General features: G+C 27.3%; 1 protein-coding gene across 6 annotated transcripts in view; it reads right to left on the bottom strand.

Annotated features, from left to right (window-relative positions):
* Nucleotides 1–878: 878 nt before the first annotated feature.
* The window catches only part of LOC129962721 (uncharacterized), a 191985-nt gene continuing 165201 nt past the window's right edge, over nucleotides 879–27662 (bottom strand). For 5 of the 6 annotated variants that reach the window (XM_056076664.1, XM_056076665.1, XM_056076667.1 and 2 more), the window contains 17 exons: nucleotides 13457–13530; nucleotides 11236–11345; nucleotides 10645–10759; nucleotides 10119–10198; nucleotides 9930–9947; nucleotides 9358–9449; nucleotides 8268–8321; nucleotides 8072–8150; nucleotides 7841–7922; nucleotides 6825–7028; nucleotides 6673–6736; nucleotides 5450–5623; nucleotides 4673–4763; nucleotides 4415–4562; nucleotides 3412–3556; nucleotides 3185–3268; nucleotides 879–2601 (listed from right to left, as the gene is read on the bottom strand). In XM_056076664.1, the coding sequence (XP_055932639.1) occupies nucleotides 2461–2601; nucleotides 3185–3268; nucleotides 3412–3556; nucleotides 4415–4562; nucleotides 4673–4763; nucleotides 5450–5623; nucleotides 6673–6736; nucleotides 6825–7028; nucleotides 7841–7922; nucleotides 8072–8150; nucleotides 8268–8321; nucleotides 9358–9449; nucleotides 9930–9947; nucleotides 10119–10198; nucleotides 10645–10759; nucleotides 11236–11345; nucleotides 13457–13488 (1713 nt within the window). In that variant the 5' untranslated portion in view covers nucleotides 13489–13530 and the 3' untranslated portion in view covers nucleotides 879–2460. Of the gene's footprint in view, nucleotides 2602–3184; nucleotides 3269–3411; nucleotides 3557–4414; nucleotides 4563–4672; nucleotides 4764–5449; nucleotides 5624–6672; nucleotides 6737–6824; nucleotides 7029–7840; nucleotides 7923–8071; nucleotides 8151–8267; nucleotides 8322–9357; nucleotides 9450–9929; nucleotides 9948–10118; nucleotides 10199–10644; nucleotides 10760–11235; nucleotides 11346–11635; nucleotides 11915–13456; nucleotides 13531–27662 lie in introns of those variants that run through there. The other variant, XM_056076662.1, reaches the window with a different exon arrangement.

Genomic DNA, 27662 nt, shown 5'->3' with positions numbered 1-27662 from the left:
TAATTAAAATAAAAATTTAAAAAAAACATTTATTTATTTTTACCTTATTATTAAGGTATTTATTGTTACCTTATACCGTTTAGATATAGTAAATTTTATGTATTTTGTTAAAAAAAAGTTAAGTTTCGTTTTTAACAAATTTTAGTTAAAATCAATTAAATTCTTGGTTATCTCAATTAAAACATGTAAACAAGTATGAAACCATTTAAAATTTATTTTTAAAAAAGCAAAAATTAAATAATGTAAATATGCATCACTGCACAGGTAGAATTATATAGCAGAACAAAAATCAACTTGTATGAGCTATGTACAAGTAAAGTTTTTTCTGTTCATAAGAGCATAGGTATAATTACAGAAATAATCCTAATAAATTTAACAAGATGAAATTCACTAAAACAAATTCTCCAAAGAACTCCATTAAAGAAATTTTAAGCCATGAAGAATCCACAATTTAAATTATTTCAATAAATTAGAAATTTTTGTATCTTATACCTTTAATTACACTGGAAGATTCAAAATGTTCATAAAACTATTTTTGTTTTAAAAAAGCAATTTTCCAGTACTTTATTATTGAAAAGTGGCACTTCAACAGTATCTTTAAAGAGTCAACTAAATGCACTCACGAAGAAAATAGAAAGAAAAAGCACTTTTCCTTATATTTCTACAAAATGCATGTATTAAATGGCTAAATATGTTTTATATAGACATTTGAAAATAAAGAAGAATGTGCTTAGTTCCACGTTTTTTATTTTTCTTTGTTTAGACAACTACAGCTGAAGTTAAATTTTTTAACACCACCATTCTTCTTGGCACACTTGAATATAGCATTATAATGAAAAGATGAACTTATAAAACATACAAAATAAAAGAGAAGCAACAACAAAATAAAGATGGATTTTAATTGAACTTTAATTACATATTAACAGATTAAAAAATCGTTCACTTGTTTGAAGCATCACAGAGATAGCTCATATAATGATAGGTAATTTAGCATTTGCATAACCAATAATATTAATTCTTAAAAAAATATAGATTCTGATTTATTAAAACCGAATCATATTTTTTAAAGCAATTTTAATTTTCACAATTCTTAAATTATGAAAGAAATTTTAACAAAATGGGAGTAACGTAAGATAGCCTGGAATTTCACTTAACAATTCATTTTAACATAATTCTCAAAAACAGTTAAGAATTTGTGGTCTGGAATTTGGAAAAAGATTTTTTTAAGGAAATGTTACATGGTCCCTGAAATAAACAAATGAAAATGCTTTGTATGATCATCAAAAATGAAATATCTTAGATTTCCATTTAATAATGAAAATACAATCATATTCATTTAAATACTGCTGAAAAGATGAAATATGAAGAGAGATTCAGTTTTAATGAATACAAAATTGCAAACATACCTATTCACAAAGTTAATACTTAAGAAAAATATATAACATGTATAGTAAATATTTTGTGTAAATGGTAAAGCTTTGTTTTCATTGGTAAAGAAATATTTCGCATAATGCAGACTAAATCTACATTACAGGCACAACAACTAATGGGCAAAAATTTTAGAAACGTGATTTAAAAATTATTAAAGAGTTTTATATGAAAAGTGCAGATTTATCAATAATTATGTAACTGGACAGAATATAAATTTTATACCCTTTCCGAGCAGTGAAAGACTTGCATCAGATTAGGATGTATTATTTAATGTAAAATGATTTTATAAGTAGCAGTATGTCCCAAAATTTCTACCCACTACTAGCATAATAAAAAACACCAATGAGCTTAACAAAGACAGCACAAAACACTTATTAAATACACGCTGTAAAAAAATAATACAATATTTTAAAGACGTAACTATGTAGTAATGCTAATACTGTTAATAAACAATAATATACAATGGAAGTTCGCCAAAAGACATGATTAATCATTTGACTTTCACTGAGTTTAAAATCAAACTGACATTATAATGGAATATCAGCCATGAGAGTTCATTATTAGATCATATAATAATTATTGATCAGGAGTCGCCATTTTGCTATTTGCAATGCTTTATTGGTTAAGTAAACTGTTATGGCATTCTTGGATCTGAACTATTCATATCTTATTTACTCTCCATGTCTTGAAATAAATAAGTAGCAATGGATTATGAATATAGCAGCAACCTTTTCGGCAGGTGTTGAATTAATATATTAAAATTATTCATAATTTAATATATTGTGAAAAAGTCCAACAAGATGAATAAAAAAAAACAAGACAAAACTAAAAACTTCATCAGCACATAATGTGCAGAACAAAACAACTAAAAACGGTGTGCGCATTGTTCACGTCCATACACGTAAGGACCTGAGGTGATGTTAATGATTTCCAAACAAACTGTCACTGAAAAGTCTGCAATGATAGAAGTCCGTGGAAAATGTCAGATCTTTTAAAGATATGAGAGTTTCCCTCAGAAAGTAGTCCCAACTAGGAATTTTGAAGACACATTTTTACGGCACATTCAACAGCTTCATCAACTTGGTCAAATACTGGCACACCAGCCCTGGTGGCCAGATCGGAGAGGTACACTCGCCCTCTATTATAGTCTTTGACAGCTTGTGATGACAGCTATGATAGGAAACATGTATGTGAATATATAATTTAAATTTAAAACTTGTGAATGCTTAATGTCAAGAAAATTAATCATGTAACTGTGCATGATTTTAAATAACATTAAATAAATATGCTGGAAACAGTTTAAATTTTACATTTGTACTAGGACAAAAATTAAAAAACTATAATAATTTCTTAAAAGCTAACATATCAAAATTATTTTCAAAGGTAATAATTTCCATACTATTATAAATTACCATTAATTATTACCATAATAATTTATTGAAAATATGAAGAATGAAAAATAAACCATTGAAATAAAAAAAGAGAAATATTTTCGCTAAATTAAACATACTAGGCATTTTAAACCATCTTAAATATTCTCCAATTTAATACTTAACATTAGGCAAGAAATTTGGTAGAATATTCAAATAAACATTTTAAACAGGTATGTATTTGCTATATAAAATAATTCTCACTTTAATATATAATAAAACAATGCCCATAATATAACAGAAAAAGAAAAAAAAAAAAGCAATATTCATTTTGCTAATTTCTATTATACTTATATAAACTTTTGATGGGTTAATCTATTTACCTTTTCTCCATCAATTTCCGTATCTTCTTCAATGTACTGTATACATAACACAATTTGGCAACCAAGACCAACATAATGAGCTGCCTACATAATAAAAATCATAATATTAAAAAATTGAAATTTTATATAAAACATATTTGGTTACATAGTGAGTAAAAATTTAATTTATTTGTTTGTGTTATAATTATATATGGTATGTTTTCTATATAATTAAAGAGTAAACTTACTACAATCATATCTGCTAATGATCTGGAATCATTTTTAATAACAAATAATAACACTTGGCTGTTTTCCATATTTGTAGCTTCCATTGGAATTAGCCGTTCGCTCCACACACCATCCTGAGGTATAAAATAAGTAAGACCTTTTTTCCTATGAAAAGATTTAAAAGAATATTGTTGATAAACTAGAAATACTAATCACATTTTTTTATTTAAGAGGACAATTTGAAAATTTAAAGAGAAATGAAATATATTTATCTTGCAAACCATTTACATTACGCTGCCTTTTCTGTTAACTTAAAGTTGCACATTTTTCAGCGGAAATAATTATCACTAATATTAAAATTTGAGCCCGCTGAAACCTCCCTTTAAAAATTTTAAAATTTATGGCCTGAAAACAACAACAACAATAAAAAAATCTTTTTTTTTTATGAAAATGATTCAATTTAATGTAAACATTTTCTTTGGAATGATGGAACTTCAAGATCAAAATTATAAGCAAAATGAGTAGAGAAATTTCCTTTATTAATGAAAAATTAATTTGAAAATAATATATTTGTACAGTGGCAACAAGTTTTCTTTTTTGCTAATAGATTAAATAACCACCATGAAAGGAAAAATAATATTGTTTACTTAAATTTATTATTATAAATATTGTTTGTTGCTATCTAAAAAACATTGTATTGTTAAAAAGTTTGCAGCTGGGTTAGATTTTTTTTTTGTGTGTGTGAATGGAATAGAAGGGAATAAAATCATATTAAATGGTCAAAATCCTAATCTTTAATACCAGGAGAAAAAAAAAAGTGATGCATACTCATCATTAGTAAGATCAAATGAGATTTTTGAGATGAGAAATTTTTTTATCAACTATCCTACAGCCCTAGGCAGCAGTCTAATTACAAATTCACCACCAAATTCATAAAGCATGTACCAGAAAGAAATTTGATCTTGTACTATAATTGTCATTCAAAATTTTATAATAATATAATAATTAAAAGTTGATACTTACTTCAATAGTGGGATAGCTATCTCTTCTCTCCATAACGAAGGCTTTCTTGAACCTCCTAAATATACGTCTCTGTAAGTAGTAGCATATGTAATGTCATTTCCATTATTTTTTTCTTCAACAGTAGGCCTGCTTTCAGGTCGAACCCAATCTGCAAAAATGTGTTTTTGATTAAATATCAAATTAAAAAGATGTACTTCATAATGTATGTTATCTTTCCAAAGTAAAGGAATTTTATAGGGGAAAGGGACTTCCATTTACCTAATAGTTTGGACAAAGGAGTAAATACAGAACAGATAATATTGGATGCTTTATTCCGTAATGCAGATAGATTAGAAATTCCATTTTCAGTCTGAAAATAATTTTCGGTAATTAATTTCAATGCATTCTAAAATAAATATTAAGATAATTAGAAACAAATTTTTCAAAAGAAATATAAACTAAGAAATACTGTATTAAAATTTAAATAAAAAAGGGGAGAAAAAAGCTGATCCAAAGTAATCGAACATTTTATTCAGTAAACATAACTATTATATATTTTCAAATGCATATTGAATAATAATTAAAAAAAATTTTTTTTGTGATATTTAAAACAAGTCAAAAGAAAGTGAACAATTTGATTGAAATAATACATATTTCACAAATCCACATTTTATATACAATTAAGAATTTTTACTCTATTACATAAAAGTGTTGATTTTTAAATCTTTTTTAATACTTTGAATCAACCATATAACTCAAGTAAAAATTCATTATACTAAAAGAGAAGATGGATGAAAACTTATTTATTTAAATCTAAGCATAATAATAACAAAATTCTTAATCTACAAGATCTTACAAGTCACAACATACAATAAAAATTTACTCTTTTTTTCGGTAATATTATTCTACAGTCACTAGAATTATCACTAAATTTTAAAATTTTAAATGTTCATTTCAGTTTTTCAAGTTTCAGAATTTTCTATAATTTTAGCAAGAAAACATCATAAAAATACTTCATGTCAGTCAAATTATGTAAAAACTAGCAAAAATACGGACCTGGTTCCGAAGTTCAGTCATAATGCAACAGAATTGATTAAAGTCAACTCGAATGTTGTCAAACTCTTCATCTTCAAGACTATTTCCACGAAAACCATTTTGTTGAGCCATGATAGCTTTTAAATTGTCCACAGGCAAATCGGTGCTGGTCAGTATTTTAAAAGCCATACCGATCTAAAACGAAAAATTCTATACATTAAATTCAATTAAAGCCATTTAACAAAATGAAAATTATTTTCTTATAAATCACTAATGTTTCTCTTTAAAATTAAAGAAAAATGAAAGTGAATTTTATATTAATATAATTAATAATTTTACGAGATCATTATCTTTAATTGTATAAACACATTTGTGTTGTGCAATATGAAATCAAGATAACATTTTAAACAAATTAAATAGTACAGTCATCTAATGAAAAAAGTATGCATTATGAAATTCACAAATTTCTTAGCTTTTAATTTCAGGAAAGCAATATTTATGAAATTTTATAAACTATTTACAGAAAAAAGCTATCTAAATTAGCTTCTTGAAAAGTATAAATTCTGAATTTGTTGCTTTAAATTTTCATGAAACACAAACACAATTCCTTAATCTGAATTTTAAATATTTCTGATATTCTCAAAATATTGCCAAAACATTTTTGGATAAAATTTACACATCTTTTTCAAAATTCTAACCAAAATAAATTTATAGAAAATTCAGATAATATAAGAATATTCATGGGTTTTTGATATATATCTCAAAAAAAAAAAAAAATGATCCTGCTTTCAGTCAAAAATGTCACTGGTATTTAGGAATATTTTAAAATCTTGAACAATAATTATAATGAAATTGGGTCAAAGACTTCAAGATAATCTTTTCTAACATATTATTTCTTTCTATACAAATACATCTGGCTCAGATTGGCAAGAGTACACTTATTTTATACAAGCAGATTGAAGATATTTCCACTGCAAGAACTGCAACATAAAATTTACTGTAATTCAAATAAATGGATAATTTTCAAGATGTATTATAAATTTAATCCTGAATAAAAAGTGGATAAGTTCCTAAGCTTATTAACTCTTTGAAGAATATATTAGAATTCTACTTAGATTTCTACAAATACATTTATTTGCCCATAATATTTATCATGTTATAAACAAAATGTTAACAACAAAAGTAAATACTAGTTCAAAAACAATAAATTTAATGTTTAAAACAACAAAATGAATATTACTTACATCCTTCAAAGTAATTGTACTGCAATTATCAGAATCAAGATCATCAAAAACTTCTCGAAGTTTTCTATAAAACAAAAACCAAGCATTAAATACAATATCAAAGCATTATAATTACTAAGATATATATTGAAATAAAATTTAATTTCTCATACATCAGTTTATCTCCAATCTGTAAGTATGCCATCTTCACAGGATGCGCTGCATCTTGGATAGTTAAGTCTTGAGGTTTGATATTCTTCTGTAAAATTGTAGCAGTGCATTGAACAGCATGCTTTATATTGTCGAAAACAGGAATGCCTTGCCTTTCAACAAGATCTTGAAGGTATCTCTGACCTTGTTGCAAATCTCTAAACTCTCTGAAAATTCCAAATCAATTAATATTTTTTAACTAATAAAAACTAATTAAATGTATAAAAAATTTCATTTTTTGCAGAGATATTATTAAGATAATGGGAAAAAAAGTCATTCGGAGAGAGAAGGGCAATAGGAAATTTAAAAATTTTGTAACCCTAGACATAGCATATTTTAAGTAATTGCATTTTTATTTATTCATACATTTTTATCTATTTAGATTCATAGCTCTAGATCATGCACATTTGTATATAATATTATTGAAGCAGACATTTTTTGTTTATAAATAAAGTAAAAACTAAATAAACCTGATAAAACAAATAGCAACCTGGCCAATTGCATGAGATTAAGTATTAATAATATTTTATTATTTCATAATTCATAAAATCTAGATTTTTTTTTACAAATTTTTTTGGCATCAAGGTTAATATTTTTTTAATCACTGGCCTCTCTCACACCAGTAGTCTTAGATAGTTGTTCTGTTTGCTTAACCACTGCATGCAAAGGTAAAAATAAAATTAAAAAGAATCTACCCTAAGAGCAATATAAAGCAAATTTAGGTTTTGTTTAACATGAATTACAAAAAATTTTTAGACTTAAAAGATGTGCAATGCAAAAGCAGCCAAAAATAATTATTACACAAAATCATTTTGCAAAAAAAGAGTTTTATAAACAATAATACTACATATGCATATTGATGTTTTTGCTTCAAACAGCATAAAATATTTTCAGGATAATTATTAAATATTTGCTACAAGCAGTAATGAAATATACCTAATGAATTTCAAAAACAATGAAAGGCATTGAAATAACTTACTTCTCTGTAATTGTCTCTCCCATAACAACAGAGCCTGGTTTTTCAAATTCATGAACAACTAGAATTAATTTTCGTTGCGTTCCTGGAAAAAATTTGGAAAATGTAAACACAAACGCTTCTGCATTTTCATACACTGTATATAAAAAAGATATTTATTTTTTTCAGTCAAATATATATTTTTCTTTTTCACTAATTAGTAATGTATTTTATACAAAAATTGTATACACTTACCAGCTACTTGAGCAGCTTCAATCATGGAGGCAACAGACCGCGTTTGGTTGTCGATAACAAAAAACATAACTTCAGCATTCTGAAAAAGTACATCAGGATATAAGCATTAATTTTTTTTTTTGAAAATTCAGAGTAAATAAATATTATGAATAAATTTTTAAACTCTTGAAACAGAAGAAGAAACAATAAATATTACCTGTTTCGCCTGGTTTTCAAGCTCTATCAATTCTGGACCCCACTGAGCAACTTGCTGGAAAAAAAATTAACAGAATTTAACAATACTTGAAAGATAATATGCAAATATGTTTTTCTGAAATATATAACTGAATATAAAAAATGAAGAAAATGTATGCTTAAAATACATTTCTGAAAAAAAAAAAAAAAAAAAAAAAAGCGGAAATAAAAAGATTTTTTATTTTTATTTACTTATTTTTCGTTTTTTGAACTATGACAACTAGTTCCATTTTTGAAATAAATGAATTAAAAATTTAATAACATTTTTATACTACATTAAATAAATCGAAAACATTGCATTTATTTTAAGTACTACATGAAAATAAAAAGTTAATTAGAAGAGTATTATAAGGGAAACTGGTATATGATTTGAAGTGTTATATGAAAATTGCTATCAATATTGGGATTTTTTTTAATACTAAAATTTATTTATATCAATCGACAGCAGAGGCGATTCTTATTTTCCCTTCTTTTTTATGAACAGTAAAATACGGATCTATTGACAAACAAATGTTCATAAATCATGTCACAATAGTAAAAATGGTTTTTTTAGGGGAGAGATTATAAATTTCCGTCAACTCCTTTGTCACATTTTTTTAAAAAAAATAAGGTATTAATGTGGAAATATCTTATATTATCATGCATTCTTTATTTATGTATTGTTCAGACCTGCAATACTAACAGAATCATGATTTATTTACAAAGTCTTTCAATTAATAAAATGATTGATCAATGAAAACAATTAAAAATGAAAAAAAAATATTTGAATATTATAGTACCTAGAAATATGACAAAAACTATAAGTTTTTCTAAAAATTAATTGCAATTACCAATGGTAAAATAAAAAAAAAAAATAGAATACAAAAGTATGTGTGAATAGTACAAATACAAAATTGTATGCAAAAAAAATTCAGTACTTTTTTTTTCTTTTTGCATTTATATGACTAAACTAAAAGAGTAAAAAATACATTCATTTGAGTAATGTTGATGAATAGTAAATCAAAATATAACAATTAGTTTGACTTCAATTTATATTTATTCAAAAGGCTTACTGGATTATAATAAGTAATTCCAAGTCTTTTAAATGTAGGTATGGCAATATCTCTCCTCCAGGTAGTTGGATTGCAAGAACCTCCAAGAAAAACTAAAATAAACAATACAAAGAACAAAAAGTTAGAAAATAATGAGGTTATTTATTTCAAAATTTTATAAGATATGACTAAAGTAGAATTAATTGTGTATGTTTTTAAAAATATATTTTTTATAAGAGTACTCAATAGAATAATTATTCTACTTTTAAATTTATAATCTACTGTAAATTGAAATATGAAATCAATTTTATTCCCCCATTCACAATCAAGTTGTGTAAAATGGAGTCAAACAAATTTAATTATCAGTTAATTGATTAATTTAATTATTTATATTATTAATTATCTATCAATTAATCTATAAAAAATTATTTTATCAGCGAGAATATAGATTGATTAAATATTTCGAAACTCTAGCACACCAGAAAGTGAATTAAAAACCGATTACAAAATTTTATCTTTGCAAATACGAAATAAAGTTTTTTTTTTTTAAAGGGCGTTTTAAACAAGATTAGAACAAAATTTAAGTTACTTACCTTGATATTTTGATGGCCCTGAAAAAGCAATATGAATAGAAGAATTAATAATCTTTTTAAAATATCTCTTTGTATTTAAATTAACACTAATATAAAATTAAACCCAAATTATGATAATACAATCATAGCATATAATACAAAAAATATTTATGCAAGTAAGTATTTGATATTCAAAAAAGAATATCTTACTTGTTAAGGTACTTCTTCTCCGACTATTTAACCGTCTGGTCTCTTTAGATGGCTTAGATAAAGGGGTTGGCCGAGGGATTCTAGAACAGTTAAAACATTCAAACTTAGAATTCTTCAATTTAGTAACATTAAAACTACTAAAGCATTAAGCACAATTTAGTAGCATTTAAACTATAATGAACTATTAATAAACTGAAAAAAAACAAAAAAAACTAAGCAATTTTTTTTAACTACAGAAAAAAATAGTCTAATACACGCGTTTCAAATTTATACAATATTAGTATAGTTTTTCTAAGTTGATAAGCATAATTTATAATGAATTTACTGAAGCGAATATACCTACTTAGTTAGCGTATATACATGTTTAATTAGACTACATCGATGTCGGTCTTCAAAAATTTGCTCAACTAATACCATCGGCCGGTTAGCGATGTTATAGTGCAATTAAATTCAGATTTATTTACAATCATTAATAAATATTATATTAAAGGTGTTGATTGAAGCTGAATTTATATGAAAAACTTACTTATTATCATAACACGATTTCAATTCTGACGCATAAACGCAAAACTCTCCAAATGTAATATAATCTCCATTTTGTCGTTTAGAGCATTCATTAGCACACTGCAACATTTCATGTACTGAAAGAAACATTATTTGAGTATTCTGCACAATCTGGGAAAACAATTTTTTCACAATTTTTCTCTTCTAATGTTTTAGAGAAGTTATAATAAATAATTTTAAATTTAATTAAAAGGCGAAGACTTTTAAAAAAAAAATTAATCGCAATTCATTATCTTCTAAGCATGCATGGAAATAACTTTTAAATATGAGAAGAAAACAGTAAATAATTGATACTTTAAATATTTAATGATACGAATACAAATTGATTAATTTTAAACAAAATGCAAATCAATAGATTTCATGCAAACTTTTTTCAATTTTTGAATTTTGAAGATTATTATACAAAATACAATCATATTTTCGGAATTCTAATTATAAATTATGTCTTTCCTTTTGTTATTTTTATGTTTTGAGAAATTTACTAATGCAGAAGAGTTCATCATTATACGGTAACTTTTTTTCAAACTTAAGAAATGCAAATAATAATAATTACCTTGTGATGATGAGGGAAACATATCCATATCATGAAAAGTATGAGGAACAACTTGTGATCCCATTTTATTTAAAGAATCTGCTCTTTCATTCCATATGAGAAACAATTTCCTAGAAAAAAAAATAAAACGAAAATTTTATTATTCAGCTATTGGTTACAAATATTTAAGTGGTGAAAAAATGGTTAAAACATGAATTACAATAAAAATTAATTAAATATAAAAATGCAAAATAAATTTAAGAAAAACGATAATATTTAATGGTTTTCTTCATATAATACCAACTTATTGATAACGACAACATCTTTTGTTCTAGAGTGTAATATATCAAAAAATAAGCAAGGATTATATTTATAAAAATATAATGATCAAACGAACATAATAATAAAAATGAATTCTTACATGAAGGATTCCAAGGAGGTAAAGATATCCAGTGTCATGCTCGGAAATTCGAATAAAAAATACATGATGGTGAATTGCACGTTATAATACTACAAAATGCAGTCCAAAAAACGAAACCTTCTTATAACAATAAACTTAATAAGACGAAACGAGCGATATATAAGTTGTAAGTTGATAAAAAATAACGTAATATTTTTTCAAAATTATGAAGAAATTAAATGTAAAAGAAAGAAAAAGTTTTAAAAAAAAGCTCTCTTCTCTAAATGTCACCGAGTCATAATGTTTCAGCTGAGTAACAAGCAGTCTAGTATATTTTTATAGGAAGAGTCCTTATCTTTTATGGGATTTGCATAGAGTTACCTCATAGCCAAGAGCCAATCAAGTCTACTGGCATTATCTCTATAATGACAGATTAAAAATGTTAGCGTGATCACTTTTTTTTATTTTTATTCTGAAGTCATGACGTCTCTCTGCTGCGGCTTTTCTCTCTTTCCTTCAGTGTTCTCGGGAACTCGAAATGAGCGGAAACGCGGACTGCTATTATAAACGCCGTTAAAATGAAACAGCGATTGCGAAGGCGAAAGAATAAACAACGGTGAAGTAAACCTTTTAGATCATTTTTGAAAAATATAAATAAATGCGTTTGTTACGCATCATTTGTTTTGTAAGAGAAAGACATCGTTTCTGTTCAATAATCTTTAACGGCAGTTCTTGCAATTAAAGGTAATGATTAATGTCAAAGTATATTGCTTTATTAGTTGTAAGATTTTGTATTTAAAATAGCACAAAACGAATTGGATTGCTTAAATGCAAGATGTTAAAGCAAAATTATTGCAATAAAGGAAAAGAAATATTCCAAGAAACGTCAAGTTACGCTATACATATACAGCATAACATAAAAACGTCATTTGATCATACACTGATATTTTTAGAGACAGGTATCGTAGAGGAAAAGGTATCAAAAATTATACCCCTGTTTAAGTAGAAACATCAGCAAGCGGAGCAATTTCATTGAAACTTTCTCATATGCGTCCTCATTAAGGTATTATCCTTAAGTGTGTTATTATGGAGTTGTTGAGTAAGACTTAGAATGCCATTAGTGCTCAGATTTTAATTTTTTAAATTTCGTAATAAAATGAAGAAAACGGAATATGTAATTTCGATGTTGATTTTTTTTTTATGTTGACAAAAGTGAAAGAATTGTCCAGATAGACAGAGCTACATTTTAGTAATAGGTTGACATACCAAATTTCATTTATCGAATCTGCTGCTTTTGAGTTATTACGTTTACGAAAGTGAAAATGTACAGAGAGAAAACCAATTCTTTAACATATTTTGTACAATAGATCGAGATCAATATTTAGATGCTAAAACTGTACTACAATTTTATTAATCTAGCTTTCTACGTTTTAGAGTACTCGTCCTCAGATAAACTAACAAGCTTCCAGTGGATGGATTTCGTTCAAAGACCAAATTTCATCGGTCTAGCTCAACGATTTTTGAGTTATTGTGTTCACAGACAGATACAATTCTAAAAATGAGTTTTTCGGACATAGGAATATTTGAAAAGCGCAGGTTCGTCATAATTTCGAAATTCAATCTTTTTTTTTTTTTTTTTTTTTTTGTCGATTTCAATACTTTTTCATTGTACATATGATCACCGTCATTGCTAAAAGCTCTCTAAACAGCAACTGTAAAAATAATGTTCACACAATCTTATTTTGTATATATTTAAACTAATACAACTTTCTAAATAGACAGTTGATGAAAAGCTTTTAAACAACCACGATTCATTTAGAAATTCTAAAAATAAATATTTACCGTGTAAAATTTCCATAAGTGGGTATTGACATGTTTCAGGTGTGAAACCACCCAACCACGTCTGATGCGTTGCCCTGTAAAGAAACAAAAGATGTTTTATTTAATTAAAATTCAGGACAAAAACAAGTATAATAATAACGTTGAATGTAAAAAAAAAAAAAAAAAAAAAAAAAAAAATCTGAAACATTAAAATTGAAGCCTATATATTATATTTCCCACAAGGTTCAGCAATAGCTATAGCCGCAGGACAATAATATTTAATTTGCAGAATTTTCAAGGACAAGATGATGTTGTAGTAGGCAATTTGTAAATCACTATAATTACTATTTTCGATGAAAAATGTAGGAGTATCTTATAATTTCACAATTAATAATTATTGCTTTTAAGAATGAAAAAGAGGATGCACGCAAGCTTTACAAGAAGTTCATGAACTCCAAGGTTCTTAATCTCAGTTCATTATTTTTGAGGAAGTAAAGGCTTTAAACTGTAATGCCTACTTTTGAACTTTACCAGTTAAACCTTCATTTTCTATTAATGAATTTTTAAAAATATTTAAACGATAATTAACAAACAAAGAAAAAAAAAGCAATTATAAAAAGTAACTCCAATAAGAAGTTAATATTGTTTTTATTACCATTTCATCATTTTTTAAGGAATTTTTAACGAGTGTTACAAATAACGTAAACCAATAATAGCCAATAAATACAACTGAGTACAATATAATATTATTATTGTTTACAATAAAACAATAACGCTGTATAAAAAGTAATACGAATAAATGATATAATGTACAAGGATAAAATTATTGTTTTTAAGAATGAACTCTTTTTAGCAATATTTCATCCTATGATATATTGCTTTAACTCCTTGTGGTAATATTGCCACATTGAAGAAAGTCGAATCTCCATGGCCGAATGGTCATGGCACTGGTCTCATGATTAAGAGATCTGGGTTCGAATCCCGCTAGAGACAATGCGATTAATAGTATATGTAAATACTTAATTCCTTTATTTCATGTTCCAGAAGATACTGGACATTTCTTTAGTTTACCAGACAAGTGTTCTGGACTTTTCTTACTGTCTCCAGAAGAGTATTCTGGAACTTTCTCTGCTAATATAAAAGCAGAAGATTTGTCAGTTAACTGTATTCTCAGTTCAGAGTTCAGTTAATAAATTGGTTTAGCTCTACCTCTTGTGTGTGTTATTGAGTTCTATACTATAGTTCTACGTGACAATATTCATACGTCTACCTGTATTTAATAAAAATGTAAAATATATAAATATTATTACATTAATACACACACAATCAAAATAGCTACAAAAATAATTGGTTACGATCCAATCACACATCGCTGGATTCTACATTCTTTACACACACTTATTCTATTGGCTCATTAAAAAAATAAATCAAGTGATTCGAAGGCATTAATGTGGAAAATTAGAAGCCTTATTAAGCATATTATAAAATAAATATAACTCCATAATAGCTGTGCTTTTGCCTAATCTAGTCAGATGACACCTTCTATTTTAGCAGTTAATTCATAATTAAATCAGCTTGTCTTGCTGATTTAATTATGAATTTATAGAACACTTCGCGGATTATGTGTAATTTTTGTATCGAATTATAGAAACTTTGAATGATTTCATTTCAGCTTATAATTTTGAGAAGCAATAATTCCGTATGACGTACGCGCAAGAGGATCAAGGAATTAAGGCATAGATCAAAAGATTTACAGGAAGATTTAAAAAAAAAAAAAAAATGTAGTTAATTCATGGTTTTTGCAAATAACGACTTTTTCCCTCACATTGTTTTGATTGAGGTCCTCTTTAACAAAACTGTAAAATCACGCCCTTGAAGGGTAAAATGCTTACCGCCTTTTCGATTATTTTCAAAACGATTGCAAATTGTAAAATAAATAAGAGCATTTGTTATTTTCCCTGAATGGTTTTACTTCAATGACAATTCAAGTACAACCATCAATTTTTCATTTCTAAGCAGTTTTTCCCCCTGAATTTTTAGGAGTCTCATAATAATTGAATCGAACTCGTTTCTTAAGCAACAAATACAAAAACTAATTAATGTATGATCTCTACCGTAAAATGTGGTCCGCTTTGGATCACATTTTAAGATGATTCCTTGCCATTATTTCCGAGGTTAATACATAAAAAAATAAAATGATAGTAATAATTACATGTTTAAGATTTGTGAATGAATAATCCTATATTCCAGATACTTTTAACAATAGTAAAGATGAAATAAATTGATTGTTTCTACCCTATATATATTATTAACGAATTCGATAAGTTAGAAAATAAAACACACTTCTGTTTTGGATTAAAAAAAATTCCTCTCGGCAAGCTGGAAGGAAAAGGTAGATTTCTTTTCATCTAAGTTAATATTTCATGAGTCTCATTTCAGGAAAAATTAGGGCTTGAAAATCACTTTTTAGCCCCTAACTTCTAAGATATTGCAGTTATCGATACACTTTTGTATTTAAAGTTGTTCGTTTTAATGAGAGGCTAGTTTGATTTATTTTCCTATCTTCAATATTAAGGCAGTTATGGCGAGAGTATTTCTTCCAAGAAACAAATTTTCAGACATTATTTTCAAAAAGAGGGACTCAATGGTTATGACTTTATATTACGCTCCTCTACCTTATAGTGTACACAGTTTTCACAAAAATGGAAGTATAAAAAATCTCGAAAATATAACAATCACAAAATACTGTATCCAACCGTATTTTTATCGAGAAAAATATCCGATTATTATATCTTAATCATTTCTTATTTCAAACGAAACTGGTTTCTCGATTATCTTGATACTATCTAGATAAAAATTGACTGAAGTGCAACAATTTGCATATCATAAAAAGCTGCACGGTTCGGATACAAGAGTTTATTATCTAGAGTCCAGTTTCAACCGGATCAATTATTTTGAAGTCTGAACCGGAATTGGACCATAAAAAAGAAGATATAGCATTTTATTTAATTAAAATCATGCAACACATTTTTAGAATAAATAAGAGCTTATTTATTATTTTTTAATTTTTATTATCTAAATATTGGACTTCAGAAAATTTCCAGTTGCGATCCGTTTTTGTTCTGGGAGGGGGATAAGAATCTAAAATTAGAAAATAAACTAAAACGAAATACAAATTAGCAATAAATAAAATAAATGTTTTTAGTTTTTATAAAAATAGTTTAATACGAGAATTTAAAACAGCTAGTCATAAAAATTTTTATGAATTTCTTTAAACCAAGTTGATTTTCTAACTACTTTTCTAATATTTAGAGAATAAGGATTTTGGTAAATAAAATGTTTAGAACTTAGATGTATTAGTCTCATTTGGATAAATCATTAGAGCTATTTTAAATAGATCCCATCATTTTAAATCCCCTATTAATTAACGAAGACGTCATCTGAACTGGCATCCCTGCTCCAAACTTTCGCACCAAAACAATGTGAGAATGTCTGACTCAAGACATCATATTTAACACGCACCAAGTCCGCATATATGGTGGAATTTTAATGGAAGCGGGTTTTGAATCTGGAGACCTCCAATCAAGAAGCCGCGAATTTACACCGAGACTATCTTGGTTTAGTAAATAAAGCGGTTACAAAGAAAAAAAAAATCGACAAATTTATCCATTTAATTATAATTTTAATTTTCTTACCGTTAAAAGTTTCACATAAAGAAAAATATATAATTGTGAATATATATAATAGAAAATAATGGAAAATATATAATATATAATCATAATTCATCTTTCAAAGACATTGTAAGCAATATTTTCGTTTAAGATTTGAGAAAAAGATTTCAAAATTTCAAACAGATGTGTGCTCCCAAAGATAATACAATTTTTAAATATTTTTAGACCATAGTTATCAATTAATTTTTAAGAATGAAAGGCGCTATCTGGTGTTGAATACTGAAAACATCATTACAAAATGATTATTATAAAAATGAATTAGAAAATAAAATAAACGTGATAATGAAAAGAAAATAATAGTACGACATTTTTTAAAAACCATGTTTCATTAATATATTAGAAGAATAAAATAATTTTTTTAATCAAAAATCTGGAGGTGAAAATAAAAACTGTCAAAAGGAGAAGTGCTGAAAACAATACGATTAAAAAATTAAGCCACAATAACGATAATAATTAATAACGAGACAGATTTTTGAAAGTTCCTGTGAATTCCAATTTATTTTAAATCAAAATTCTGAATTATTATCTCCCTAAAACTTTTTTTGATTAATTTTGTTTTTACCTTTAAATATTTGATTTAAAAAATTTAAAAATCTTCTGCTGTTAAACACATCAATAAAAATCTGTTTTCTAAAAAAATATTATGTGTAGATACGCTTCTTTACAAACATTAAATTCGAATTTGAAAAGTTATAGAATAATTTAATAATTAAATATACATTTGAGTGCAACTCCACCACAGTGGAACTATATGGGGAGAAAAATTAGATGCATCAATAATAACAAATTTAAAATTCTATTTATTTAATGATTTAAGATAATTTTCATTTAAATAAAAAAATTATTATAATTTTAGAAGAAACATTATATACGAAAATTATTTCGCAGATCATTCGTTGAAAAAAATGCACTGGGATCTCTATATTGAGTAGGCGTTCTTTAAGGAGCATTTTTGCTTTCTTATTTGCAAAATGAACAAAAAGACCTCGGAATTTGGATGTATCTCTACGTTTCAAACTGCCTTGCATCTGAAAAATATATTTTTAGAATTATATCTGTTTTTCTGTGAACCCGCTAACTCAAAATTGTTTTCGCTAGACCGATGAAATTTGGTACATAAGTCTTTACATCAAATGTGCAGATTTCCATAAAATTTTCAAAGAAATCCATTTAGAGAAAATCTGCCCGACTATCATGTTAACATGATAATTGCAAAATAAAGAAAGCTAGATAGATATAAATTTGATACAAATTTAACATCTAAAATGCAAATCTGTATCAAATTTGGAACTTAAAGGGTTGACCGTCTGTCGGTTTGTACTTTCACAAGCATATAAATGCAATAACTTAAAATATATATATATAAAATTTAGAATGTGATTCTGGAACTGCAATTGCAATTCTGTGTAGTTTTGGTTTCAGTTGGTCAGGGGAAAAAAGTACAAAATACACATTTGTGTTTTGGTGCTTGTGTATTAACAGCATTCAGTGATTGATTGTCAAAACAATCGCCAAACATCAGATTTATTACTGAATATACCAAAAGGTTTCGGGGAGCCACATCCGCTAGTTTACCTTGAACGAGATCTGCTATAAAAGCAAATAATCAATGGTGAAATTAAACCCCCCCCCCAAAAAAAAAATTAAGAAAAAAAAAACGTGTTTTTTTATGTAGAATAATTTTTATTTTACCAATTAAATGTCATTGGATTAAAGATTCTGTATTAATTAATTAGCCTCAAAATAAGCCGAATAAGCGAAATTTAATTATGTCTCTTCTCAAAACGCAGATCCCAAACTTTTATCAGTCGAAATCTTTTTTTATTTTAACTTAACTGTCAGTTCTTATCTCAACTTATCAGATACTAATGGTGTATCTAGTTCTAGATGCCATCTGCGGTTCGATAAGTTTCATTTTACTCAGTTCTATCTTATCTTTTCTCTCTATTTTTGAGTTGTTTACTTGGGAAAACGGTCTGGATTCTCTTTTGAATGTGGTGACCCTGCGGTATTGCAGTTATTTTTTTATGATAAATAAATAAGGTTTATCCATCAATATTTTTTGCTCTAACGAATTATAGGGTGTTTCCCATTATCAATCGATTCTTTTGATTGCAGGGGGGAACATCACTGATAAATAAAAGGTCATTTTCCCTTGACAAAAATAAAAGTGGTTTTAGAGCAGTTTAAAGTTGGTTTTAATATATATGAATTTGAATCGGTGGCGCACAATAGTATGTACCTAATATTGTAATATTTGTAGCAATCAAAATGAATGTTTCATTCATTTCCATCAATCAATGCCACCATTTTAAAGACTGTTCATAAACAACAATAAAAACCAGAAGGAGTTATCTCCATAGAGCTTTCCGCGTACTCATGTTGTCAAGCTAGAGAACGCTTTAAATGGCATTAGCTTATAATAGTTACGAAATATTAACTTCTGACGTGAATTTAACATTTTTCCTGAATATAGTGTGACATCCTTGGCATACGTTAATAAATACAAAAGTCGATTTTCTTTTTTAGACACGTTTCTTTTCTCAACCGATTGAAACAAAAATTTAACACAAATCTGTACTTGTAGTCAAAAAATCGCATATCAAATTTGATTTATTTGAATCACTGCCTTTGAATTATTGCTTTTACATGTTGCTGAAAGTACAGACCGGCAGACAGTCAACCCGTAGGTGGATCTGACTTAAAATTTGACGTCTACAATATAGATGTTAAAACTGAGCATCGAATTTTATATAACTAGCTCTCTTCATTTTGTAATAATCATGTTAACTTACATTCGAACAGCCGGGCAGATGGATTTCCTCTGAACAAATGTAACTCAAAATTTGATAGAAATCTGTTGTTGTAAAGACCGTATACCAAATTTTAATCATCTAGCTCAAAGTGTTTTTGAATTACCTTTTTACAGATAGACATTTTCCAAAAAATGTATTTCTCGAACTCGGGGGCGTTTAAAAGTGAAGATTCGTCAAAATCTCGAGATCGTATTTTTGAACGATTACTATATTTTCTCTGTACTACGTATACAAGAAAGTAAAAGTCTTATGCCTTTTATCATAATAAGTAGATTGAAACTATTTTAGAAATTATTTAAAACTTAGCAACTTCAGCTGAAATTTTTCGCTATTTAATTTTACGCAATGCTATTTTAGAAATGTATAGGTCTTTGTTTTAAATAAAAATTTGCAGAAGACTTCAAATGCAAAAAAATTCATTTTAGAAATTTAGAAATTAATGACTCAAGAAATAGCCCAACAAGATCATTCTATTCATCTCATATTAAACATAAAATAATTTAATTTTCAAAACACATGTCGCGGCAACTTAAAACTCATCCAAAAACATCTCATCGTCATGGTTACCCCCCCCCCCTTTTGCCACATACCGCCATCACAAACGAATGCGTTAAGTGATGAATTATGCATGCTCTTTTAACACTGCCATCGCCCTTCGAATGAAGGTTACTATGGTAACTAGTTGTGATAAAACAACTTCAAAACAGTGGTGTGAAGGATGTCGCTGATGGTAAAGCCGAGATCCTTTTGTACAGCTGAATAATTTGGTTACTATCCATTCTTAATGACTCGACAGAACTGAAGTTGATTAAATGATATTTAAATAATGCTTCTTCAGCATTGCAATCTAATCATGAAATAAAAATTGCAAAATATGTGCCACACTGATGTAGGTATGTAAACGATATCAATTTTTAAAGAAGTAGAAATCTAAGTATTTTTAATTAAAAGTTTTTTAAATAAAAGTAAAAAGTAGTTTTGAAAAATATTAGTGATTAAAAGTAACTTTTAAATATTCTTTTCATAATTTAAAAAAAGTCAGATCTTTCACAATTGCTTTAAGGGATCTGTAGTTATTCAAAATTTAAAAAAAATGTTTTGTTTTATTTGTTGTCCCATAAGAAATGAAGATAATATGATAAATATTGCGATGAAATAATAACACGACAGATTTGCACTCGGCAATAGGATACAACATTCCAATATTTATTAAAAAAGATATTCATATAACAATGCTCCTATAAAATTTTAAAACACTCGTTACAACTTTAATAAAATATCTTTAAGATGCGACAAACGATTTGAATAATTTTAGAATCAGAGATCAGTACTCAATCAAAGACGAATGATTCGTTGATGATCCCTAGAAAATAATTTGTCGAGTTCTTCTTAGCTTTTTTTAAGTCATTTTCTTGTAAAATTATTCGTAGAAATTTTTAAACTCGTCAGAGTTTTTTTGTTATTTGTCATTGAGGTCGCAATTCCGACTTTCATGTATTGGAAATGTAGCGATGATAGTGAAATAATTGGAATAATCCCGTAAATTAAGAGTTCAAATATTTTATCATTTCTATTTCACACACACACAAAAAAATCTATATCTATATAATAAAATAAAAAGTACATTTGATTGCCGTGCTTCCACGTACGAAAATATTCTTTTAAAATCACAAAATGTCATGCCATCTGCTGAAACAAACACAGTTAGTACTTACTAATACAAAACATATATCGCTAAGTCTTTTTTATCATAATAAATCAATATATAAATATAGTATATCACTGACTCCTAAGCGCTTAACGTCGTCGATTGAAGACAGAAATAAATTGCGCATTAATGATTAAACACATTTAAAAAAAATGTATTCCACATGCATCACATTGTGACTGCAGAAAAATGAGGATTTCAATGCCTTTTTTAACTGTTAAGAACTGCCTTCATCAGAACTACTTTTCAGAATGACAAAATCTTCAGCTTTTAACAACAACAAATACCCTTGTTAAAAAATGAGACGCATTTCTATTATCTTTACCTTCAGCAAACAATTTAATGTTTCTCAAATTGCTTGTTCTCACGTGAGAAGATTTTGAATAGTATGTTTGTTAGCGACGACACGAGACTTATTTGCCTTGACAAAGCTACACTTCGGTGACCACGATCTCAAAAGCCTTTAAACATTTTGAACAGGAGTATTAAAGAACGATTTCTGGTTTTGTTTTCAACGACAAGTAGATTTTTTCACAGCTTAATTTTTATTCAGTTGGAATGGATACAACTGAACGACAAATCTACACATATATGACCCAAATGGGAACTCACTGGGTTAAAAGTAAACCAGTGCGGGTTCGTTAATAACTGAGTGATTTTTTTAAATGAATGTTTGAAAGGACAGAGCTATGTATAATGCAAAAACTTTGACAGCTGTGTCTGTGTAAGTAAAAACAAGAAGCTTCTTTCAAAAAACATTTATTCTCTTATTAGATTTTTCCAATATTTATTTATTAAGAATTGAAATATGATCTAAAAAATGTTCATCGTGTCAAGTAACTTACAGTTTATGAAGCAAAAGAAAATTACTCTATATTAATTAAGCTGCAGCAAGCTGTCAAATTAACATCACAATAGATTCTTCAGTCAACTCACAAATGCTCTAGATATGTCTTGTGAATAAAGAAAAAAAAAAAAAAACTAAGTGATGTTCACTGATTAATGTAATAATGCTAAAGCCATCTCACATTCTATTAATATGTCAATAAAAATTGTTGAACGACATATTTAGCTAGTTTATTGTTCGAACTACTTTTGTGGTATTCGAGAAAAATTGCGGTTTGATTGACAGTAAAATATCGAAGGCACTTTTGAAATATTGAATGCAATTACCAATAAATTTCCGATACAAAAATTGCTTAAAATGAGAATATCTGATAAAACCCTACAAAAAAAACCACAGATAAGAACTACAAAAATGGGTTTCAAAGTACATGAACATTGTACAACAGCAACAATAAATTAACCATTCAATATAATTTGCAATCAATTCAATAACAGAAAGAAACGCATCACGCTGTTGCTAGGTCGTCTGAACACAATAGGGGTTGCAATCAAACTGATAGATGAGAACTATCAGACGTTGCCAATTTTATCGTTGAGCAGGACTTGGGTATTTCGACATTCGAACAAGAAGGCGGGAAATACTTCCTCGTTCCAATTAGTTGAAAGCAGTTCTTAATGGAAAATTAATAAATCAATTTTCGCGTTGATGTAGCCATGCCAAGCGAATATTAAAACACACAGAGAGAGGCCAATGAGTAAAGTGTCCTCTTCTTGGATGTTTTCTGAATATTTATGTTTGGATGCAAAATTACAAAACTTTTAGCAAAAACATATACATTTCATGGATTTAAAATATATGGAGTCCTAGAAAGTTAATCGGCCAATTTTTCATTTTCTATTTCTGGATCCGGGATAAAAATTAACAATTTTTTAAAAATCGCTAATGTCTTAAAAATTAAATTAATACCACAGATGAGAAAAGTATTATCGAAACTTTATAAGATGGCACATTTGGAAGAAGAAAATTTCTGAAATTCGGCAATGTTGTCGTCTTGAAATATGCTCATAAATTTGTAAATTTTCAGTGAATAAACAAACATTATTTCTGAAATTCTTTCAACACCTATATTTCTATAAATTCCAAAAGGCATAACCTGTACAGCTACGCACAGTAACTTTGCAATTTAAGTTATAGTTAATGAGCATTTAATAGGGAATTTAAAGTGCATTAAATTTCCACAGTATTCAAAATTGTGTGGCGTGGTAAAAATGGATAATTCGCAAAATAGACATAAAATGACACGAATGAACACGGGAATGCTTTTGAACATTTTATATTTACAATAAGAGGCCTATAAATACTTTATGGCCTATAAATAATTATGACTTTATGAGGCCTATAAATAATTATGACTTTATAAACAGCAGATTTCTGTACTTTTGCAAGTGGATTAGTTTACTTTTTTTCTTACAAAAATAATAATCTTTTTTTGTACTAAAATACTTTTTTTATATGTAATTGAAGTCTTAAGAACAAATTGGAATTAACAACTGCGGAAATTCTACTTTCAAATAAGCCTAAATTTTGAAGCCATTTCTAACCATTTTTTAAAACTATGTTGGCTATCTATTGATAAGTGCACATAGTAAATTTTATGCGATATTTTCAATGGCATTTTTCATTAAGTCGCTTTTCGATTTCATCGTAAATAACCAATGACAAAGATTTTTTTACCACGAAACATATTAACTAAGTATTTTTCATCTACCAAAATGTAGAGGTAGATATATATAAGTGGATAGATTATTAATGTATAAAATACAAATTGAAAAATTAGACTTCGACAGAGAATTTGTCTTGTAAGTAAATGCTAAAACAACAACAACAACAAAAATTTTCAATTGATTGCTTTTTTTTAGAATTGCATATATGGAGATGAAAGAATTGGAAATAACACTGAATAATTTTCGCAAACAATTATATTTCTTTCTGCCGCCTCCACATTAAATAAACATAGAAAAAGGGATTTCACGCATTAGCTGTCTATGATTGGACGAGAATTTGCGAATTCCATTGACACGTTAGCCCAGTTGTAACAAGTGGCATTCTATTCTGCAATCACCCAGGGTCAACGAACTCAACGACCGACAAAAATAAACGAAACAGGAAAATGGAATCTAAAAAAGAAAAAGGACAGCCTATAGACCTCGATGTATGTTTCATGTTTCTAAGAAATATCGAATATTCCAAACATGCATCAGGAATTTCAACTATTTCAGGAATTTTTGAAGTTGCATCGCTACCAATTGGCCGAATCCTCAAGGAAGAAAAGAACTGAAGCATGCATGTTATTAGAATACTATCTAAAGAAAAGATATAAAACAATAGAATTTTCTTGATTTAATGAGCAAATAAAATGCTAAAAGAATTCAAGTTAATTTAGTAAAATATATTAAAGATAAAAAATATATCTACATATGCTGAGAGTGAGGATTGCATATTAATTGCATATAATCAAAAGCTTGTAGTTATTTATCTGACAGCAGATAGAACTGAAAAGATAAGTTATAAAAGTAAAAATTTGAAACTAAAGTAAAGTTTACAATGTTTTTTTAAACAAAAGATAAAAAATAATAACTTTTTTTATTACCGTCGTTTTACAATATGTCAATCAATTTATAAACTAATGTTATTTCAAGTAATAAAAAATATAAAATTTTACAAGGTACAGTTAAAGAAAATAAAAGACTTTATAGAAAGAATCACATATCTTAGGAATTGCAATACTGGAAAGATCAGCGTAAAAAATGTTACGCTTATAAGGGTAAAATATATTTGTTGGAGGCCTACAATATGCCTCATTTGGATGCAGTTATGAAATAAAGAATCAAATAATTAAAAGTGTCCATTGAGCTGTTTTCGCCAAATGCTTTTTTTTAAAACCCTAATGGTGCATGTTCCCAAATTAATATTGCACTTTGAATACTCTGTTGTGATAATTGTTGGTACATGTTGAAAGGTTTAATTCTGCACGGTAGATTTGAATAAATTTGGATACAGTTTTGAATGACGAATTCGAAATCCCTAAAATAATGATTCCCAATTGTATATCTGTATAACTTTTGTACAAATTGACACATTTTTATTGAAAAAGTCAAATGATTTCATTAAAAGACTGATGAATTTTATTTATTAGACAATTTATTCAGTTATAACTCATCTCATAGTAATAAAAAAATGCTGACGAATATTAATTCCATTAATTAGATAAAAGTCTCGAGTTGAAATAGCACAGCGCTCATAATTTCGAATGAGGGCAGAAACTTTGCTGTCACCCTCCTCTTCAAAATTTCACACCATACTAGCATGAGTACGCTTCACTTACGACAGTAGATTATTTCCTCTCAATTCTTCATCTACGAAGAACTGTGACTCACCATCAGCATTCTGCGATCCTTCAAGAGGATCGCAGAATGCTGATGTAACTCTACGACATATCAATAATAGCTTTAATAAGTGCATGAGGAAATAATAAATATTAATGCAATTAGAGTACATCAACTTTCAAATCCAGTTCTATGTACTATATATATCAAGGCTATCGACTTTTGCTGATTCAAATAATATTGCCCATTTAATAACGATTTTTAAAACAAAAATAGTAATTATGTATAACTACATGGTGGTGATTAATCACAAAAAACACGCCAAAGATCGCAGCCAATATAATTTTTCATAACTAAAATCTGATTAAGTTCACCAATGGCATGTGGTTAACACTCTCTTATAATATTTGTTAGATGCATTTAGCATAATTATATTTTATAGTATAGTAGAAATGAATTCTTTATATTAAAACGAACATTAAATTAATGCTAATGAAAGTAAAGAAAAGACGAATGAAGTAAACTGACAACCAGGAAATATAAAAAAAGAAGAAATTATTTTCAACATATCTTTCAATGAAAATAAAAGCAGATACTCTAAATCAGTCTTCAGAAAATAAAAGAGAGATAGTGTTAAAATAACCACACTTGACTTTCAAGAAAACAGCAAACAAACGCAAAGATAAGGATAAAAAAGCAAGCAATAAATAAAATATATAAAAAAAGACTTTACGAGATGTTTATCGGTGTGAAAACATAAGTTTCTTCCTTACAAGTCAACAAGTTGAAATGATATCCGCTATTGCTGAAATAATGCCCTCCATAAAAAAGAATCCTTAAAAAGGCTCTTCAGTTGCGGTCAGGCAGGCTTGCATCAATTGTTTGTTATGATAAGAATCGGAGGTTTTTTTCCGATACTTTCGAAAATATTTCTCATCCAATTAGAAAATACCGTAAAAGAAAATGAAAATTCTTAAATACATCAAGTTCTTTCATTTCTATTGTCAAGAATTTTTAATACGCTCTAGTGATGTTAATTAAATGGCACTAGATAAATTGCTTCGCTTAAAAACAATTATAAAAAAAATATTTAATAAAATTCTAGATTCTACTTCAATAATAGTAGAAAATATAGAGCAGACTAAAGGATTATGTCCGAAAAAAGATTCAATTTGTATCTAAATGTAATTATAAATAGGTTGTTAACACTAGAACTGCCAGAAATTGATAGATGCTACGAGAGATTGGCTAACTATTTTGAGGCTCAATAGTTCTAGTATTAATAATTATTATGAAGTACATATAATTCTAATATTAATAATAATTAAAAAGTACTTATAATTTCTCGTGTTTCATTCTAATTTATTATTATTATTATTTCTTCATAACATATGCGTTTCTCATATAACGTCACATTCTTTTAAAGAACTGGCAACTGGGTCTGAAAGAAATAGCAATACTTATTTTATAGAATTAAGATCTCAATAAACACTCATTAATCTACAGCAACATGGAATCTACAGCAGCTCTTTACAAAACACTGTAAAAAGGGAAAAAGCAAACGTTAAAACCAAATTAACATATCCTATAACATTTCTGAATACCTTTTCACCAACTGTAAAATAAAAATGACACAGATAAAGAGAACAAACACCCATTTTTTACGCATTAATTCACGGCTCTTTTAGGAGCACTTTTTGTTACCTGACAAATGACACCTCAGATGTCCTGGTGATTTT

The sequence above is a fragment of the Argiope bruennichi genome, chromosome 3 (genome assembly GCF_947563725.1).
Source record: "Argiope bruennichi chromosome 3, qqArgBrue1.1, whole genome shotgun sequence".
NCBI lineage: Eukaryota > Metazoa > Arthropoda > Arachnida > Araneae > Araneidae > Argiope > Argiope bruennichi.
The sequence above is the reverse complement of the archived record's forward strand: the minus strand, read 5'-3'. Positions and strand labels throughout refer to the sequence as shown.